Source organism: Lycorma delicatula, chromosome 3 (assembly GCF_047948215.1).
Source record: "Lycorma delicatula isolate Av1 chromosome 3, ASM4794821v1, whole genome shotgun sequence".
Lineage (NCBI taxonomy): Eukaryota > Metazoa > Arthropoda > Insecta > Hemiptera > Fulgoridae > Lycorma > Lycorma delicatula.
Window position 1 is genome coordinate 199,944,104 of NC_134457.1, and position 22,888 is coordinate 199,966,991.

The following is a 22,888-nucleotide window of genomic DNA, read 5'->3' on the forward strand; positions in this document are numbered from 1 at the left end:
AGTGTACAGTGTGATGGCTCATCACAACGGCACTGTCACTTTAATGTATGTGCAATGTGACTGGCTGTAGCAGGCTCTAGTTATTTGACTAAAACACATAAAATAAAAAAAAAATTGACTGTGATGAGAAATGCAAGCAGCCATGTAGTGTAGGTGAAGCCGAGATGGTAATGCTAGTTTCTTATAAAGCATTAAAAAGCATTTATAAGTATTTTGTAACAATATTCTGATTACTACAAATTTTATATATGAATTATTGAGTAATGAGATAAACTGAAAAAAATAAATACATTCTTATTTAAACAGGAGTGACAATGACCTTAGGTTAACTCAATGACTTAAATTTGTTTATGTATTAATTAAAGGTACTATAGGTTATAGCAAAAGATATATTATAAATAGAAATTATAGACATCATTTAACTAATGAGTTATTCAGTCAATATTGATGAAATGGTCTGTTAACAGATTTTTAAAAACAATTTGTATATACCCTAAAATAATAGTTAAAAGATTAATATCATACAGATTTCATAATTACTATGAGCTTCTTTTGTGTAATTAAGTATTTAAAAATAAATAAGATCTACAGTAAAACAATCATAATAAAAACAAGAAAATAATAATTTATTAATTCTTATTTAAATCTTGACTTTTAGAAGACAGTGCAAATTAAAAATAACAAACAAATCTCCTATTATTTATTTGTTTATTAACAGTTATTTTGAATTAGTTTTTTAAAGTTACTTTATTTTAAATTTCTTAGTTTTGTTTTTATTAAAAATTTTGATAGGATTATAAAAATGCAGTGAAAGTAAAACCACTCAAAAGATATGCAAAGACAAAAATCTGCTTGTTGATGAAAAATATAAAGTCATGTAAAAATGCAAATTTTTGTTTAAAAAACTTATTACTTAATCATCTGGAAAATCTTGCTTTTGAAGTACATAAGGAAATTCCTTTGGAAAATAAAATTCTGTCATCAAAATCAGTACAATTGTTTCACAGTGTAGATGGAAAAATATTTAAAAATCTTCACACGTAAAAATAGAAAATCCTTTATTGAAATCTGTGTCAGTAATAATGGGTTGATGGATTTTGTTTATAAAGATGAAAAAAAATGATATCAAAAAGATGCTGTGTAACTATTAATAAGAAGATTGCTTGCTTATTAGATCAGCAGGAGTAAAATAGTACTTTTAGAAAATTAAAATCATATATATTTTATGAAATTATGAGATTAAAATCTATACAGTTGCTTTAAAGTTATTTACAAAAAAAGAATGTGTAGGAGAATACTGTCGTTTGGAATAGATACACTGCATTAATAGAAGCATGATCATTTGTTAATTTCAGCTCATTGTATAATTAACAATCTCTGCCTTTTGTCTGGAGACTCCAGGTTCAATCCCAGGAATGATATTTTTTACACACTAAAGAATTCATTATTATTCACCATCTGTTATTGTATATCAGATGATTATTGTTGTACAAATAAATGCTTGAATAATAAACAAATTATATGTACAAATTAATAATAATAGATGCTGGCTTTGAATTACATAATACTGTAAGTATTACATATCAAATAAGTAAATCTTCAAATAATTTTTTTTAAACTGTTATAAAGTTTAATTGTTCGAAAGGATTTCAATATATATTTAAATGAGTTAACTATCACTATACATTTTAATATCTAAAGTAGGTAGGTAGATGTTTGTTATTTTAATGTTTACAAAAAAAATAACAAGTTGAATCCTATTAGTATTGCTTTGTTTAACAAAATTTTTATTCCAGTAACGAAGTATAAATATCAATACAGTATTAATTGAATATGTTTTAATAAAAGTATGATTTTGAAATATATTATGTATAGTTCCTTTCATAGTATGAGGCATATTCATAAAGAAAGGGCTATTGGCTTATATTTAAATATTAGCTGGTCTGAACACAGTTTCATGCATGCAGGGCCATGTATAGGCTATTTACGAAGCCACTGCAGTTGTTTTGATTAAGTAGTCGTTTGCCTGCTGGAAAATGCAGATCTCTATGTCCATGACAATTGTTTCTCCTGCTAGTTGTGAAGTGTGTGCTGTGATTCAATTTTTGTGTGCAGAAGGAACTTCAGCTGCTGAAATTCATCGGGAGTTGTGTCTAGTGTATGGACCTGTAGTAATGAGTGAAGGAAAGGTTAGATAATAGTGTGGAGACTTTAAAAATGGTTGTACAAATGTGCATGACGAAGAACAGAGTGGCAAGGCCCAGTACTCAGACTGTGAAATTGTTGAACAAGTGAACAGAAAACTGCGATGTGATCGGCGATGATGATTAGTGCTCTGGCTGATGAATTTCCACTTGTTGGACACACGTCTAGCTACATGATTGTCACAGAAAAGCTCAGATATCACAAATTGTGTGTAAGGTGGGTACCGAAAATGCTCACCAACCAACACAAGAATAAAGAATGTGGAGTGGACAAGTGTTTTTGGACCGCTATCAACAAGATGGAGATGATTAGTTTTCCCACATTGTTATGAGCGATGAGATGTGGATATCCTACACCAATGCAGAATCGAAACAACAGTCAATGCAGTGGTGCCATTCAAGTTCTCCAAAACCAAAAATGTTTAAGCAATCTCTATACTCGAGTCGAAAAATGCTGACTACTGTTCACTGGGAAAAAAAAGGCATTATTTTGATTGATTTCATGGAACATGGATCAACAGGTACAACAGACATGTACTGCGAAACGCTCACCAAACTGAGAAGTGGGATCCAAAATCGACGACGTGGGAAACTGTCATCTGGCATAATCCTCTTTCATGATAATGCGTGTCCTCACACCACTGCCTTAACCAAGAAGAAGATTCAAGATTTTCGTTTAGAACTTTTTGACCACCCTCCATATAGCCCTGACCTTAGACCTAGTGATTACTTTCTCTTCTTGCATTTGAAAAAGTGGTTTGGTGGACAACGGTTTGATAATTACAAGGAACTCAAGACTGCCGTTGTCAACTGGTTCAATAGCCAGGTGGTGAACTTCTATGCAGAGAGGTTAAAGGAACTGGTGCTGCGTTATGAAATGTGCTTAGAATTGAATGGCAATTATTTGGAAAAATGAAGTAGATATGTATTAAACTAAAACTGTAAGTAAAAATCTTTCCTTGCGAGTTAATTTTTTTTAATGACCAAATGGCCGTTTCTTTATGAATATGCCTCGTACTATCACAAATGTGCTTGTGTTAATGGAATAATTTTAAGTGATCCAGTGGCCTGTTAAATATATGGCCAAGTAGTAAGTTTGATCTGTATTCAAGTCATGACATTTAAATACTTAGCACATTGTTACACATAGTGGTCTTCATGTAGAGATCTTTACATGAGTGTTCTTTTTGTGAAAGTTGATTTTGATGTTGTAAAGAGTATTCATATTTGTTCTTTTTACCTGTGGATGAATTTTATGTTTGATTTGTTCAGTGTAATATTTAATGCAGTTATGCATTAAATGATAATACTCTTATTTATCAGTAAAAAAATAAATAAAAATTGTATATCTAATTAATACAAACTTGCACTGGGTTTTATTTTTGGTTGATGATTAATTCAATAAAGAAGCTTGTATGTGAAAATATGGGATGGAAATTTTGTAGTATATGAAATATTCCATGTCTCATTGGGATTCAAACCTGGGATCTTTTTGATGAAAGGGTGAGACATTACTATTCCATCATGGAGGTTGGCAAAGTTTTCCATTAAAAAGTATAAAAGTTTCTTTCATATTGTCGTGAATATTTTTCTCTGTTTAAATTTTCCTCTAAATTTCAAAAACTTTCAGTGTAATATTGAGTGCTGATATCTATTGCAATTTTATTCTTATTGTATTATTTTTTTTCTTTTTAGCTGAACGGTAAACTACCAGTGATTGTATTTTTACATCCAGGAGGGTTTCACAGCTTTACTGGTGCTAGCTTCTGGGCTGGTCCTGACTACCTTATGGACCATGATATTGTTTTAGTCACTATCAACTATCGATTGGATGCACTTGGTCAGAATAAACATTAAGATATAATACATTTTTAACTGTATTTTAACTCTTATTAATGTTTCCATTCTAAGTCCAAACTATTCAAGTAGGAATTAAATGATGAATAGCATTAAAACAAGGTAACATTTGGAGTCCATAGAAATGTAGAATGTAGCAAGAAAGCTGGTATGTAGTATAATTTATTAACACTGAAAATATATAATGTAATTTCCCTTTTGATTTGTAACTGAAAAAAGGTCACATTTATACTCATTTTCATTAATTACTATGTTATAATCTTGCAAATTGTACACAAGTCTCTTCTAATAAAATACTCTAATAAAACATATATCTATGTCCGAAAAGTATCAGGGGCCTTTATTAAAGTACAAAAAATGCATGCAGTTTTAAGGAAAAATAAGTTGAAATATTTTCTAAACTTTTAATTGTCTGTAAAAACCTAACTGAGTTTTTGTTAATACTTTTTCTGTAAAAATAAGGGTTTGCAATTTGAGATACGTAGGGCAAATTAAAAGTAAAATTGAAACTCAAATAAAAAAGGAATATCAGATTATAAAAACAGAACACCAGAGAAAGCAACTGCCACCAACAATGCCTTAAAACTTATCAAAAAATCAGTCTATTACAAATTATACTTTAAAAAATATACATATTAAACAAGAATTATTGCTTGGAAACTTACCTTAACAAAACTGATTCAGAAACTGTTGTTGAATTATGATAGAGGACAGTATCTTTTTAAATTTTAAATCTATTAAAATTGTTTTTTTGGAAATTTTCAGTCATAAAATGGTTAGCCTTTCTTTTCTGTTTAGTCTCCGGATCCACTGTAAGGTATAAACTACAGAGGATGAATGATGGGTATGTATGAATGTAAGTGAAGTGTAGTTTCGTACAGTTTCAGCTCAACCATTCCTGAGATGGGTGGTTAATTGAATCCCAACCATCAAAGAACACCGGTATCCATGATGTAGTATTCAAATCCATATAAAAGTAACTTACTAGAATTTGAACCTTAGAACTTTCGACTTCAAAATCAGCTGATTTGCAATGATGAATTTACCACTAGACCAAACTGGTGGCTCATGGTTATCCCCTCCCTTAAATGTTGTTCATGAATGAGGATATCTGTTTGATTGGTTAGGGTTCATACTATCTTTATCTAATATACATTTTTATATTAGTCAACCTAAATAAAGTGTGTGCATTAGATCATGATGGGTTATCTCAATGGAAAGTTTGTTAGATGTTTTGGTTAGTCAAATTTATAGTTAAATTGTCTGTGGAGAATGGCTGCGGGGGTCTGGTGAGTTATGGATGTATAGATAGAATAGAAACCTGGGTGGCTAGGGGCCCACCTTAGTGCTTACTCACCAAGATAGGTGTTTTGGCATTGAGCCCCAGTTAGCTGAGATATTTGTTGTTAGGATGAGAACAAACTTGTTAAGTACTCTGTGATGGAGCTGTGGTGTGAGAGAATGTAGGCATTGATCTCATTCCCAGAAGCGAACCAGAGCAGAGAGAGGTAGGGTATGTTTTCATTAGAAGCTTATTAAATTTGTTTCTTGATTTTTGAGTTATTGTAATGTTTACTAACCATATTTTTTTATCATTTTTTATTCTTAAATTAGATATTTGTTATATATACTTTTCCTTGGGGTCTGTTAATGATAAAGATAATTGTCTAGTAACGAAGTGGTTAATTAGTTTTAGATTTTAAGCAAAATATTTAAAAACAGTTTTAAAGAGTATTCTTTATTTTGGAGGGGGGGTGTAATGGCTATGGTTGCTAGGACCATTATCCATGATCATCTTCATATCATTAACCTTTTCATCAGCAGCCAAAAGTCTACAAACACACCCAGCCTAGCACTAATCACCAAAGCATTAATTATGCTTCACTTCTGGTCAGTCAAACATACCTGCAGGCATCTTTGAGTATCTGTTACTCTCCTTTCAGACACTTACTATGACAAGCTATGGAAAACCATGATAATATTCTACAAACAGGTTTCCCATGAAATGATAGTAACCTTTTTTCCAATTTACTCATATGTTATTAATTGCTAACATTTAGCATTGTTTAGTCAATAACTAAACAGTTGTTATTTAATTTTTAATCTACTTCTATTGAATTATTAGTAGTAGCACCTGTTAAATTTCTGCTCATCAAGCAATAGCTACTGAGGTTGATTTTAAAAGTAGATTAAAAAGACTACAAATCAGAGAAAAAGAAAAATGATAAAAAGAAAATTTTAGAGAAAAATAATAAATAATTAAAATAAATCTGTAAAAATTTGAAGAAAAGAGGTTCTTCATCCACAAAATATCTTAACTGAAGAATATTAAAACTGAGGAAAAATCAGAATTATAAAGAAAAGAAAGAGAGAAGGATAACTATAAAATAATAAGAAGTAGATTAACATAAAAAAGTACGTTAATAACAATAAACATGATTGAACCATAAAAAATGATGTGATGGTAACAGTAAGATGGAGAGGTGGGTTTCCGTCACAAACACGTTTTTCTTCTGGATACCAAAATTTTAAATTATATTTCTTTGGAGAGAAGATACTTCCTACATTTCCATGTTGATAAGTGTTATTTAATATTGTACACTACGAAGAACATAATGGCTGGAATATCACTTCCTTAATTGAAATAAATAAATTTAAAGTAGATTTATTGTCAGTGTATAAAATGTTATTCTCATTCATAACTGAAAGAAGAATTGTAGTATTGATGATTATAAACCATGTTTCCTTATTATAATAAATTAACATAAAGATTAATTACAATATTAACAACTTTTTTAACTGTGCTTTAATGTTGTTTTAAAATTGTGATATTTAATGTGTAACAAGTAAAAATATATTCTTAATAAATTTTTGCGAATTTTAAAAATTAATCTTTTTGTAATTAATTATAGTTAATAAAATTAGATATAGAATTAACTTTAAAGATCATCAAAAAAAAATTTTACTAAAATGACTACACTTTTGACTTTTAGAAGTTGGCGTAAAATAAAAAAATAATAATTATCAGTCTTGATATTAAATAAACAGTTAAAAGTTAATTACAACAATTTACAATACATCAAAGTTTTTTAAGATCATAAAATACCATTAGCAGTAATCACTCAGCAAGAGTTTGCCAAATATTGTATTATCAGGAAATTTCTTTTTACATTGATAATAATTGAATGCTGATATAAAGATTATTTAAGGTTGTCAAAGTGCATAAAAATTTACCTAAATTTGTTATATTATAATAATATAAATTGATTCTAGTTTTTATGATTTAAAAGAATTTTTTTCTGTAGATTTGATACAAAATCACTACTACTCTAAGGGTCTCCACTCACAGACTCTCATAGATGGCAAGTTCTTAGAAATCGAGAACCTTAATTTTGCTGATGATGCTGACCAACAGCTTTTCTCTCAGAAACTGAAAGCATGGAAACTGGGTTAACTAATATTATTAGTTAACTATAACTAGTTACAGATAATTATTTTATCTAATATAATTTACGTTAATCTGAAAACAAGAAAACATACTTACAAAACTATCCTGATCCCCGTAGGGGAAGATACCTTCCACCACCTCCTCCGTTCCGAGCCCTTATGGGCTTTACTGGAAGTCATCTTCGAAACCTTGGATTTTGACATATTCCAGTCTGCCACAAGTGACATTCCCATTGGTGTACTACTACAGTAATTGGAATGTATGGCTCAAGGTTGTTATTAGTGATCATCTGTTAGTAATCAGTTATCTGTTAGTATCAGTATGATGTCATTCAAGGTGAGCCAAATGAGCTGGGACACTATTAGATATTACATATCAAAAATGGTTGATCCCTGAGTATGACCACCAGATGGAGCAGGCTAGTTTGAATCATGATATCCAAGCTTGAGGTGAACGAGGTCTTGTGAGCTTCTGTCTTGAAGTCATGTCCATTTTTCCTTGGGTTCTGCAGAGTAGTTCAGATCTCTAATACAGAAATGGAGGGTGCTACTCCACACACAATGTGTGAATCTGTAATCAACAATCAGCTCTGACTTCCAAAGCATTAGTGGAAAAGTGAAGAGTATCTTGGTAGCCCTTGATCTGAGCACACCGCATTCAAGGAATAGCTCGCAATTTCATTATATATTTTCAGTTTTTAAATAAATATTGAACCTAAATTTATCATATTTTACTTTATTATATAATGCATTTTTTGTTGACTATGTTCAATAATTAGTTTTTTTTTTTTTTTTAAAAGAACCTTCATTTTTCCATTACTCAATAAACACAAATTTTGCTGATTATCACATTTGAAATGCTATATTTTATGAATGAGATATCACTAAAAGACTTAAATTCTCAAAGTGAGAAAGAAATATACTATATTCATTGAAAAAAATTATATACTGATATTAATAAATAATGTATTTGTAAGTTTTCTAAGTGCAGAGCTATTAATAATATTCACACTACACTATTACAATTTAGTCATATCCGATGAAATTATATCATTTAAAAAGACAGTGTCAAAACTGACAATATTAAATCAGACATAAAAAAATAAACAATATTGTTTATCAACTCTAATAACCAATCCACAATGCACAGTTTAAAACATTGTATGGATGATTTTATAAAAGTATTATTTTTTGAATGAGTACGTCATAATCTAGCATAATTATTTTTTTCAACGTTTTTTCTAATAATTTTTATCATTTAGGATAATTAAGACAATCCTTCAGGACATTAAGTAAAAACATGAAAGTTTTCATGAATTTTTTTGTTTTGACAAATTAGTCAATACAACACAAATAGTCAACACAAATGGTATGAGATTTACAATTTACTTTTTGTTCAAAACTAACAAGATAGTACGTTCTTAGTTTTAAGTTTCACTTTTAGTGTTGTTATTAATGTTCATTATTTACTGGTCTTATTGGTAAAAAAAGTTTATTTATTTGCATAATTTTTGTTATAATTAATCTGCTGATTAATTAAAAAAATTTTTTTTTGGTTTATTGGGATTTCTTTTAATTATTTTTTAAAAAGAAAAAGGTTACCTTTCTAAAATTTGAGTATGAAAATAAAAATTTGAATTGTCTAGAAGAAAGCTGTAAATGATCTATTATAATTCTAAAATGAAGTATTTGAAATTTTAGTGTGCGAATTAAAATAATTCATTGCTCATAAAATACATAATATTGATAAAAATTCTTGAAATATTTTAATAATACATATTTAAATTTAAGATTGATCACTGAAAAATAAGAGCATCTTTATTTAAGATTATTTTTATAATAATACATTTAACTTTATGTAAACATTTTTTCAGATATTTATATTACATTATGAAATAAAAGAGGTTAGAGAAATATGTATGTGAGTTGGATATTTTTAACATATTCATCTTAGGTATATTTTTTTTTTACATGTACATAAAAAAATCATGAGAGTATATTGAACACTGATGAATATTGCATGCTTTTACATTTGAGAATTTCTGTTCAATAAATAACTTCTCTGTAGAATCAAATATCTGACATTTTTTTAAATATGTTTCCATCTTAATCCTTCTTTTCCTATCCCTACCGAAATTTTACATGTAAGTTAAAAATAACAACATTAATAAATTTTTCTACACATAAAAATACAGCACCATCAACCACATAATCTTCATATTGTATAGCCTGCAAGTTCTGACAAGTTATAAAATTGTCATAAATTTATTACAATATAAATGTATAATAATTAAACAAAATTTATTCTTGAGATAATTGAATCGTAAATCGAATATTTATTGTCATCTTTTTAGTCAAGACAAAAAATACTAACCAAACATCTGTAAATTTCCTCTCAAAACAGCTAGTGAAATGTTTTCTTGAGATATTCTGGTACATTAAAATAATTGTTATGTATTTATTTTTAAAATTGTTTTTATGTTTCTCAACAATGAGTTTTTGTTGAAAGATATTTATATTTTTCAATTCACAGGTTTCTTAAGTACTGGAGATAAACATGCTGTTGGAAATTATGGTATGAAAGATCAAGTTGAAGCACTAAGATGGGTTCAGAAAAATATACAAAGTTTTGGAGGAAATCCAAATAAAGTAACAATAGCTGGTTACAGTGCTGGTTCAACCAGTGCGTTCCTCCATATGCTTTCACCCATGTCTAGAGGTAACAGTATAATTGTATTCCAGGTCTAAGGAATATGGATACTTTTATTAAAATTCTAATGTTTGTTTAGTAAGAATATTTCACATGTAATAATATTACTCAAGGAAATAACTAATATTAGTTAAGCTACATATTTATTATTAGTATTTTTAAACATTAGGAGTAATGAATGACAAAAAAAATTTTCTAATTTTTTTATATCTAGTTATAATTTTTACATACACTGATATACCATGTATATATATAGTGTTTACACAGAGGATAATGTACTCTATGTATACACACAGAGTGTATATACAGAGTCTTATTCATATACAAAGAGTGTTTATGAATAATATTTCAAGAATTCAGGAGATTGTCCCCACACTGAAATAAAAAAAAATTATATTAACATATGTAAAAGCTTAGTTTACCGGCTCTGCCATATTGTATTTTTAACATAAAAATTTATTTCTCAGGAATGGTTAATCAAATTAAGTTGAAATTTCATATACTGCTGTTTAACTCGCAAAAAAATAATGAACCTGTTCTCTTAATCAAAATGACATCGATGTCAACTTTTTAATTGTTTAATTTTTTTGCAACTGCTAGTTTATTTAAAAGTTGTGTTATTACATTAAATGACAAAGAAAATGACACCTTATTTATTCAAATCCATTCATAAATAACAAAGTTATATAAAAAATCCTTGAAGTGACTCGCTCTAGATTAAAAAACCAGTCTTAATTTCCTCTTGAATAAAATTAAATGACAGTCTCAACTGGAATAATTTTATCAGTGTTACTGTGTAATGTAAAAACAATTAAATCAATTAATAATATTGTGCATTTAGGAAATGAAGTACAGGATGTTCAACAGATGATTTTAAAATTAGAAAACATTATGAAAAAATAAGAATGAAAGTGAATATGTAAGTGAAAATATATAAAGTAAATAACAGAATAAAGTAATGAGGGTAGGCGACAATAAGCCAATGAATATCAACAAAGAAGAAGCAAAATTGAAAAAGTAAAAGTATACTTACTTAGGAATAACGTTAATGAAAAATTGAGAAGGGAAAAAAGAAATAGAAATGACTAAGAAAGGGTTTAACAGAAAGAAACATTATTGTGTAGTTTAGATGGCATTAGACTTGAGCATCTTAAAGTGTACATTCGTATGATATGAATCATGGAGTCTTTGATAAAGAGAGAAAAGAACAGATATTTGAGATGAGACATTTCAGATAGAGACATTCGAAATGTGGTCATGAAAGAGGTTCAGATAATTAAATTGGTAGGCAGAATCAAAATCAAAGAAGTAATGAGAAGAGTGAAAGAGAATAGAAGCTTATTCAAAACAATCCAGCATAAGGACACTAATTGACTGGAATATATCACAAGAGAAGAAAGTTTGGTTATAACAGTACTGGATGTATCAGTTGAAGGTGAAAAAAACGAGAGATTAGAAAACATTAAAAATGATGAATTGACAAGAGGAAATGATAGCTAACAAGTTTTATTGGAGCAGAAGAGAATGAAGATAGATTTGGTTAAGGAGTCTGCCTCAGAGTAGATAACCATACAGTTATGATAAATATTTCATAAATAAGCTGTTTTAATTGTTGTTTTACTAGTTTTATAAAACTAATTACTTCTTGTAAGAATTTCAAATATTAATTTTGTATATTTAATTTAACATCTGTAAAAAAAATGTATGGTGAGTTTTTTAATTATTTTTCTTTGAAAAATTCATTTACCTGTGATCTAATTAAGAAATAAAAGTACAGGATGTCATAAATAAAATGATGCTTGACTGCTCAATGCTTACACATTTTCATCAAATAACACACATGCACACACTTAAGACCAAGTAATTAATTAAACATTTAGCCTTTGGTATAAATTTTTATCAATAAACCAATGTAAGTAAATTCATTACTATTTTTAAAAATAATTATTTGTTATTTTTTTTATTTTAGCTAAAGTATCCTAGTTTACAGTTAGATCATTGATATTGTCAAACATTACATGAATAATTGTAAAATTTATTTATTAGTTATTTCTATTATTTTTTAGTTGATACAATTATTTTTATTTATAAATAATATTTATTTGGTTTCTTAATTAAAGCTTAAACTGAAAAAAAATGTTTCTTTTAATTACAGGTTTATTTCAAAATGTTATTGCTATGAGTTGTGGTGTTACATCTAATTGGATTATAAAAAAGGACCCGCTAAAATATGCAAAGAAAATTGCAAAAATATTTAATTGTTCAACTGATTCAACAGATGTGATTGTAAGGTGTCTGAAAAATGTTCCTGCTGAAGAAATAACTCACAAATATTCTGAAATGAGGGTAATGCTAATAAAACATTTATTTTATCAAAAATTTGAAAACCAAAATATATTATTACAACATTAAGTAAAAAACATTACAATTTCAGATATGTGGAAATTACTTTATCCAACAGTATTCTCTATCATGTACAGAATAAGTATTGTAAACATGTTACATTGACTGTTACTAAAACTGATTCTATCATATGGAAACGAAGTAAACTGTATTCTCTTATGTGTCTAGTTTACTATTCCTTCAAAGAAATTAAATTTTATTTTATGTTTTTAAGGTGACTTTTTCCGTGAGTTATTGTATTTCTCCAAATACATTTTTTGAGGTTTTTTAAAGCTTTTTGAGGGGTTATATGGGTTTATATTCTGCTTTACAACTTTTTCACATCTGTAAATCTTATATGCCATGGAAAAATATCACTATGATTTGTTACTTTTCATTATCAAATATTATCGTAATATTCAAGATAGTTTATATTGTACTTCAACAGTTTATTTATACAGAATAGCTCTATCATTGAACACAGGTTATTATTTTAAGATTTCACTAAGATAATTAAACTAAAATAAAAGTTAACTAAGAGGTTTTAAGAAGGTAGCTAGCTAATTTATTTACTTTGAAACTTATAATTATGTTTTATAAATCAATTAATAGTTTAAGCGATTTTATATAAAATATCTTTATAGTAGATAAATAATAACTAAATTTAAAAGTAAATCTTTCAAAAACAAAAAACCAAGTATTTTACATGTTTTTTTTTAAAAAAGTTACTTTATTTTCAAAAAAAAAAATTTATATATTTTTCCTGTTGTTTGAAGAATTGTTTAACCAAAATTCTGATGAACATTTTGTGTTGCAAAAGTAGACTAAGTGTAACATATGCTACACAAAAAACATTTCCTATAAAAAAATATGTTATTAATAATCATACTGAAAAATAAGCCCATAAAACATATTTTCTATCTGTGATAATCATGTCATTACTTTAAAAAATTTTGTTGAATTTATTTGCTGCTACTTTATTGCTAATGTAGGGGGAAAAGTTTATGCTGCAAAACCCCTTTTTTATATTTAGTAAAATAAAATGAATAAAATAATATTTAAAAATTCATGTATCTATGCACAGTAAAAAATCATTATATACCCAATAGAATATAAATTTTTAAGTCAGTTTATACAAGATATGGTAATACAGAAAGTACTACACTCCTGGCATTCCTACTCAGACTATTATTACAGTCATTTAATATTAACAAAGTGAAAAAGAAATTAAATATATATGTGATGTGACAACTACAGCTATCGTTGTGCTTTCCACTACAGAATAGTGGAAAAGTGGGTGTTAATATATGTAGTGTTTGAAGAAAAAAAGTTGAAAAGTGGACATCAGTGTCTACCAAGGCACTGTGTGTTAAGATAAGGATGATTACTTTTATAATATCTTGTTCATTTCCTGTAATTCTTGAATTGTATATAGCTAATTTTATGTGTTACAGCTGTTTGCTGAACATCCAATGATTTTCAGTCCAGTTATTGAATCTGATTTGGGCAATGGCGAAGAAAGATTTCTTACTGATGATCCTGTTAAATTAATAAAGAATAAACAGTTTTACCATGTACCAGTTGTAACAGGAATAACAGAATTGGAGATTATTACATGGGGTCAAAGTAAGTTTAATATTAATGTTGTGATATAATATGGTTATGCTTTATTATTATATGAAGATTGTACTGTTCTCATTAAGTTCATTAAGTGATTGTCTATGAATGTGTTTATCATATTTCAATCATAATATATCTAATAGTTTGTGGAGGTCACATTTTAGGTGGTGAGTGTAATTTTTAAATGGGAATATCAAATCTGAATAATGTAATAAACTGCATTTTTATAATCTGATGGTTCCATTCATTTGAAATAATCTGGAAAGTACTATCCTGAAAATTGAAGGTAGAAAGAAAGAATATGATGCCAATGCCTAAATTCAGATTTAATAAACCAGTTTCCATAGATCACAATATTTTAGTTTCTTACGTGTAAACATTATGACTGTAATATTTCATTTTTCTGTATCAAAGAGAACTGTTTTTCAGCAGTGTAAAAGTGAACATTTCATGTTTTGAGACCGTAATTTTTTTTGTTCTTATTGATGTTTGAATATATTCATATTTGAAGATTTTCTTTCTAATGGATATAAATATAAAAAGTACATTAACCTAATTTTTCATTTTATACAACACAGTAATTGAATATTCTACATTGAGTGCAACAAGGGAATGTGGAAAGCCTTAGAAAAATATATTTTAATCTATATGATTTATTAAACTTAATTATTTAAACCATCAATTTAGTAAAATGCTGCCATTTGCCTAGAAAATACTTTCGTTGTTACTCAAAACATTTTAGGTGGTGAGTGTAATTTTTAAAAGTGAATGTATTAATATAATTTAGTGTAAACCTCATTAGAACTAAAACTGGATCAAAACATTGGCAGGGATAGACTTTGCTTAATTAAAATAAAAACACAATTACATTAACATAAAATTTATCTGATTTTCCTATTTCATTTTGTGCAAAATATAAATATAAAATAAAAAAAAACAGAACATTGTAGACTATTCAAGAATGAACAAAAGACAATCAAACATGACTGAACATCTACTTATTAAAAAATGTAATTTAACCAAATAAAAATAACAGAAATCATAGAAATAAACCCAAAATTAATACCAGATAAACTTTTATCTAATAGTTTATTAATTTCATTTAATTCACTTCTTAAATTGTCTGTATCCATCTTCACTTGACAATCGATTCACAAATATGCAAGAAATAACACCTGAAACAATAATAGTAATTTCAGCAAAAAGGTAATGTAACTAGTATGGCAGGGTCTAAAAGGTCTAAAATGACGCCAGAGTCTCTAATTTGGTAGCAGGATACAGCACATATCTGATTTGGGCACCATCTGACAGACTACCAAACTAAGAAAATATCTGGAGAGTTAGCTTTCTGGCTTACTAACCTAAAAAAAAAATGTGAAAAAAATTTGTCTGGGGTCAAAAAAGACCCCACCATACCAGTTAAGGGTTAATAAATAGTTGCATTTTTTTATTTATAATTGTTGTGTACAGTAAAACTTGTAAAGATAATCTTTGTATTTTTATAGAATTAACTGTCTGTTCATTCATTCTTTATTTTATAAGCAATTAAATTTATTAATTGATAAAACCATTTGATAAATGATTTATTATTATAATTTCTATTTTAGCTATTCTCAATAATGATACCCTTAGAGAACAGCTGATTAATAATTTTGATACTCTTTTACCAACTATATATGGTTATAGTGACAGAAAGGAAGAAGAAATAAAAAAAATTACGAATGCGTTTAAAAGGTTCTATCTTGGCAATAAGCCAATTACAAAAGATTCTGCATTAGGACTTGGGATGGTAAGTACAACAAATTCCTTTTTACATTAAAATAATGCTATATATAATTTTATTTATGTTTTCATAATTGTATTAATTCATCTACCAGTGTTAATCTTGTTGAACAATGGATAAATCCACTCACTATAACTCTGTCGATGCACAAGGTCTCTCAAAACCTTGTTTATTCACAGATAAACCTTAATTTTTTTTTGATGGTTGTTTAATTTCTGGAAGAAAACGTTTTAATAAAGCATTGTTTAGTTAACTTAGTTAATGCAAAATCATTGATGAGAACTGTGTTACTTCAATTCTGATAAAAGTGCCTCCATTTCTTGGAAGGTTATGAGTAGTGTGGGAACCTGATGCACGTGGGGACTTAAATTATCCTTAAAGTAGAATTGACAGTCAGTATTTGCTATAATTCTTCCAAGGGTAGATCATCCTTCCTAATCATCCACGCCTTTCCTTATCAGTTATTCCTTCTTTTCCATTTTGGGTTCTGTGAATGTAACACATCAGTCCCTGATAATTGAGGATATCAGGACGCACTGTAAAGCCTATGTAACTTTAGTGAGGGCACTGTCAATGAACCGATCAAGGATTCTGTTTTCTGTTCAGTGGTTGCAAACTAAACCTAAAGATAAAAGTACATATCAGATAAAGAGCTCCTTTTAAATTAAAAATATAATGTATTTATTCTTTTCTTGATTATGATACACAAAAAAAAAAGTGTTTATACTTTAGAGTTAAAAAAAAAAATTGCAGTATGTGTAAATATCATCTATAGATTTGTAGTGCGTTACAAATGTGTAATCTTATTTTAGTACAGTTAAAATGTGTAATCTTTACGTGTTTCAGCTTAATTCTGATCATGCCATAATATATGATGCCTATTCAACAGCAAAATTGTTATCAAAGTATTGCGATGAACCGGTCTATTTTTATAAATTAAGTTACAAAGGACGTTATGGTGTTGAAAGAGATCCAGTTACAAATAAAACTATTGGTAATTATTTAAACTCTTTTTCTTTATGTACATGCAACTACTAGTTTTAACTGGAAGGAAAGAACACTTTTTTCTTAAATTATTGAGGTTTTTGTTTTTTGTAATAGGTTTTGATTTTCAGTCAAATAAATGAATATTGAATTTAGACTGGGAAAACAAGAGTACAAAAAAAAACTATTTACAAAAATTTTACATAAAATCTTAAACTAAACTTCCAGTTTGATTGTTAAACAATCACAATCAGCAGACAATTAGAAAAAAGTATTAAAAGTATTTACATGCATGCACACGCACACGCATATGCATACACACACGCAAGTATACGTTTATATAAAAAAAAAATACATAAGTAAATAAAAATGAAGAAATTATAAGAGTATATAAATACAGTAATTACTTATTTTACAGTTTTCATTAGTATTACTTATTTTTCAGTTAATATTTATTATTTTTTTACTTTTTTTACTTAGAGATATTTTTTCCTCAGTGTCTAAGGATGTTGACTGCTAAAAAATTGTTGATGAATATTCAAGATTCCATCTAGTTTTAAATTCAATGTAGAGGCATCAAAAACAGTGTTAGAGCATGATCTTGTCTTCCAGTTTATTTAAATAAACATCTAACATAGCTCTTTATTAGAATCTTGAAAGAAATAAAGGAAATTTAAGGATAAAAATGGTTCTTAAATTTTTATTTACTTAGTCAATATGAGAATTTTTTCACCATTTAAACCATTTCATTTTGCAATATTTTTATAAACAATTTTTTCTTGTTTGATCTGAAGTTCTTAAATATTGTTAAAAAATAATAAAATCTTACCCTCTGTTAAAGTAGCAGGATTCTTTGTGGAAGGCTAAATTTTTCTGTAATACCCACCAATCTTATTTATTGCTAGATTTGATTGCGTTTTATTTTATTTTCAATAATTGTAGTTTGATATTTGCATTCCATATTACTAGCACTATTTATTCCAGAATCTGTATGTGCTAATATACAAAAAACCATAAGCAGTCCAAATATGATTTTAATGTAAATTCAATAACCATTTGTAGTTTTAAATAGTTAAAGAAATTTTACATTTCTGTTCAAGTGTTTGCATGAACAGGTCAGTAAACTGTGTAGTACCCAGTGTATAATTCATAACCAGTAACTTGTCTTAACCTATAGTATTATTATGGTTGAAAATGCAAGCATACTGAACAGTCAAAGTGAGTATCCAACACTTCAGGTTGATACTGAAGTTACTTTGCAGTTTTAAGTCATTAACTATATAAGTTTACATGTCATTAAAAGATAATGAAATGGAGAACACAGATTACATCTTTCAAGTAAATTCTTGAAAATATAATACTATTTAAAAAACTGTAATATTTTCTAACAGTTATTTCTTCTGGATGTATATTTATGACATCAAATTCTGTGGAAATCCCAATTGTGTTTTCAAGATAAGGAGATAAATTTTGTGACAGATTGGTAACTTTTTAGCCTTTCATCCTGTAATTCCAGGTTTGAGTACATTGTTTAAGCCTGGCATTTTTCATGTGCTATACAATTTTCATAGCATACCCCCATATAGAAGAAGCATTGAACATTTATAAAAAAAGTAATCACACCTACTAAAATTTTGAATAATAGAAGTTTTTCTTGAATTATAGAAGTTTTCTCATGGAAATATTACATTTTTTTTTAATTAAGGAGGTTCAAATTAGAGATGTTCATTTGCAGTTTACTGCTGATGTGAATGGATGTATATGTGCATTCATTTTTTAAATATTTTTACGCTATCTTAATACTCATACAATTGGTACAGTATATAACGTGATTAGAGTACAGGAACCTTAAATAACTTTTAAACTGTTTAACATAGAAAAATTAAATTTAATAAATGCTACCACTCATGATCAATTTTTCATTATGAGATCATCATACCCCAAGCACCCATAGAGGCTAACTAAAAAAAATTAAATGGAAAGAGTTAGGGTGTCATCATTTTAAAGAGCATAGAAAACAAAAAATTTGATATAAAAACATACAGCCGCAACAACCCTAACTAAAATGACATCTGGTTAATATTTTTCACTAGTTTCAAAAGTTACTTACAGTACACTATAAGTAGTGGTCTCAACAAAAAATAAATTGTTTTGAGGAAAGAGTATAAGGTAAATTTCATATTTTGTTCTTAACTGTTACTTTTCATTAGTTATTAAACTGTTTTAATATTATAAACTTTTTTAACATCTGTTTTATTATTTTTTTAATAATATTCTAAAAATCTTTGTTTTTAATAATATTAATTTTATTTCAAATAGAAAATGTATGTTGTAGAAAATTGATGTTGTCCTTACATTTTCTCAAATAGAGTGACATGAAATGGCTATCTGGAATTTGCCTAGGAAATGTTTTTGTTTGTTACTTTAGAAGTTTAATAAAGGCATTCAAAAAATGGAGATATCTTAAAATTTTAATATCATAAATGAATCTTATAAATGTAGTAGGGATATTTCCTAAGCTTATGATATGTAAGGTACTGAGACAGTGAAGTTATTTAAAAGGAAAATGAGAAGTTCTGCTTGACTTAGATTCAGAGTAAAATCTAAAGTTTAGGGGATAAAAAAATTGGTTAAAAAACTACTCTGACACAGATTTTCTGCAGTTAACTTTATATAAATTAACATTATTTATAGTTTATTTAACTGCTTAATCTTTCTGGAATTAACTAGTAACAACAATGTTTGTTATTTTTCAGGTCCATCGCATATGGATGATCAAATTTATTTGTTTTACATGTCAAACTGGTTTCCAAAACTTAAAGAAAGTGATCCAGAAGCATTTATGGTTAAAATTGAAACATCATTCTGGAAGAATTTTGCAGTAAATGGGTCAGTACAAAGCAAAAAAGATTATTAATTCCTAAATAAACTTCAAAATTGTTAATGGTGTAAAAAAGATTTCCTTTATTTTTTGACAAAAAACTTATAGGCTAAATATATCATTAATACAGTAAGTTAGTAATAAATGTGCTGTTTTTTGTTTTAAATTTTTGTACATTATTTTTCATTGATATTTAGAAGATTTTATATCTTCATTAACTTGCCTTGAAATTTCTATTCCATATGTAACTGTCTTGAATTGTTTAATATAGAACTCCTACAACTCTTAAAAATTAATTCTTTACAAATCAATTTGTGTATAAGTTTTTTTATCTATAATTATTTTGATCTAATAATGATTCTGAAAAAAAACAGTCCAGGCCCATATGCATAGTACATCCCTGTCACTGGGTGTTAACTTATTTTCCGATTTAAAAAAAAATTGTAGAAATTAAATATATTTCTAATGAATAAATGGAAAAAAATTTTTCTAGCAGTGAAGTCAAATATTGCGGTTTTGGGTATAGCATTCAACCAAGTATACAATTGGGAAGTAAAAATTATTTTTTATCTCTTTTTTACTGTTATATTTTATTAAAATATATATGGCAGTACAAACTGAAAAATTTTGATAAAGAAAAGCTTGTTGATTTTAGGCACTTCTGGGAGCACACAAGGGAAGAAACAAAAACAGCATTTGAAAAAGATAAGATTAATCAGGTTACCAAACTGGGAAGAATTATGTCTACACTACAACCATTGGATGTATGCATTAATAAATGCCCTTTAAAATTTATTTATGAAGATATAATAGGATGATGTATAATAACCATGATATAACTAGCAGATGATATTAAAAGTCATTTTCAATTTATTTTTTTTTTTGTAAATATTAATGGTTAAGAGTTGTTGGGAGTATATACTATATTAAAAAGTTCATGACAAATTACATTTGGATCAATGAAATAAAATTTCAAAACGAGTTAATAAAGTTTATATTGTCTAAATATCAATGTAAAAATCAGCAGTTATTTTAAAACAATAATGTACAGTTTTGGGAAAGAGCTTAGTAACTTTTGAATGAGGTAATGTATAAACAAGCTAACAATATAAACAATACCATTGGAATCATTGTAATTTGCTCTATTAAAGTATGATGTTTTTGTCTTGAAGAATGCGATGTAAAAAAAACTTAAACAACTGGAAAACACTATTGCACTAAGACATCAAAAATGGATCTCATAGCCCAGCAGCATTTAACTTAAGAGCCAGATTCAGGTCTCACAGCAGTCAACCAGTTGTATTATAATACTAAGATGTATAAATTATAAAAATAAAAATTAACTGATTATAAATTTTCCCTTAAAACTAACAATAAAAGATTGTATAAGATAATAACAAATCTAATTTTATTATTTATAACCAAGCAGGAGTTTAGAAAACAGGAACTGAAAGTAAAATTTGTAAAAAAATTCTACATACATTTGACAAACAGATATTTCAAAAATGTTTCAAAAGTATTTTATATCTGAGTAAATAAATAACAAAAAGTGTAAATCTTACAATTGAGAAAACACATATAATAAATACATAACTGGGAATGCAATTAATAAACAAATAATGTTTGAACACAATGACTGGATTATAAAAATGATACAGTTAACATTTTTCAAATTTAAAAACATACATTAAAGTAATTTAAAAAAAAGAATACTATCATTTTCTGCCACGGCAGAATAGTTAATTTTATGTATCTGACTGAGAGAGTAAACACACCTTTATATTTCAAATTTGTTAATTATGTTTTTAATCTAGATTTCTAAATATAAGTTCTGATGAAATGGAGATCTCTGATATTCTGGCCTTTTTAGAAAGTGCATCCCTTGTTAAGGTATATCTTGTTACATCCATGGGTTGTTAACTACATTCCAGTAACTGAATAGTGGCCAAGAACTGTATTTAAGAACTAGTGCCATTAAAATGTAAATGGTTTATTTGGGCCTTGAACTGTTTACTTCCTGCATGGAAAGGCTTGTGCTAACTATATCCACCATTCCAGTCCTGAATGCTTTCAGAGAAAAAATTTTAGAAGAATGATTGGACCATTTGTAGAAAGAGAAAGAGATAACTGGAGAATGTAAAAAAAAAATAAAAACTAAGGAATGTTATGTTATAGATGACAGGTACATCATTTGATTTATATAGGCTTAAAGGTTAAGTTAGTAAAGTGCTCTGGGAGAATAAAGTAAGTTTGATAATTAAGACAGTTTCTTAATAAAGATAATTAAGACAGTTAATTAAGAGGTTGTATTGGAAAAGAAAAAAGGGACCACCACGAAAAATGTAAATAGATGATGTCACAGAAGTTCTAACAGCGGTGTTTAGGATTGAAGTAATTGAAAGTGCAAATTTAATAATTGTCCATTACTTCAGCTATCTGAATACCTTTTGTTTTTTACAGGAATCCAACACCAGATGGTTCTGTTGTGCAGTGGCAGCCAATGACATATAATAATGAAAAATATCTAAACATTGATTCAGTATTAACAATGAAGGATGGATTACCCTTTCCAGAAAGAATGAATCTTTGGAAAGAACTGTTTCCTATAGCTTGAAGACAAGAAGATTTGAAGAAGGGCGTTATTATGCTTTGTTTTATAGCTTTTATAATATGCTGTTAATTTGTTTTATTTTATAATAAATATATCTATTTTTAATTCAGTCAAATTATAACCTGTGTTTTTTAATGTTCTTCTATCGAGCTTGGTATATACATTTTTTAGTTCTTTTCTGAATCATTGATAATTCTGTCACAATTGCAATTCTGCCCACATATCCTCTTTTAGCCATGGCATATAGTGGTACCTAAATGTCTTTATCTGTAATCGAGATAGTAGCATTATCTTTATAAAATTATTAATTATTTATGCTTATCTTTATTACTTTGAGCTATTTTTATATGTTTTTTACCTTAGATACATTTTCTACTGCAGAATAATTGAAATTATTAACAAATAATGT

At 27.5% G+C, this 22,888-nt stretch overlaps 1 protein-coding gene across 1 annotated transcript in view; it reads left to right on the forward strand.

Moving 5' to 3' along the window:
* Positions 1-22,600, forward strand: part of LOC142322364 (juvenile hormone esterase-like) — a 36,134-nt gene extending 13,534 nt beyond the window's left edge. Inside the window, exons 3-10 of the mRNA XM_075361368.1 lie at positions 3,900-4,044; positions 10,042-10,227; positions 12,374-12,564; positions 14,055-14,226; positions 15,828-16,009; positions 16,850-16,997; positions 19,744-19,876; positions 22,329-22,600. Of these exons, the coding sequence (XP_075217483.1) occupies positions 3,900-4,044; positions 10,042-10,227; positions 12,374-12,564; positions 14,055-14,226; positions 15,828-16,009; positions 16,850-16,997; positions 19,744-19,876; positions 22,329-22,482 (1,311 nt within the window). The 3' untranslated portion in view covers positions 22,483-22,600. The remainder of the gene's footprint in view (positions 1-3,899; positions 4,045-10,041; positions 10,228-12,373; positions 12,565-14,054; positions 14,227-15,827; positions 16,010-16,849; positions 16,998-19,743; positions 19,877-22,328) is intronic.
* The last annotated feature ends 288 nt before the right edge of the window (positions 22,601-22,888 follow it).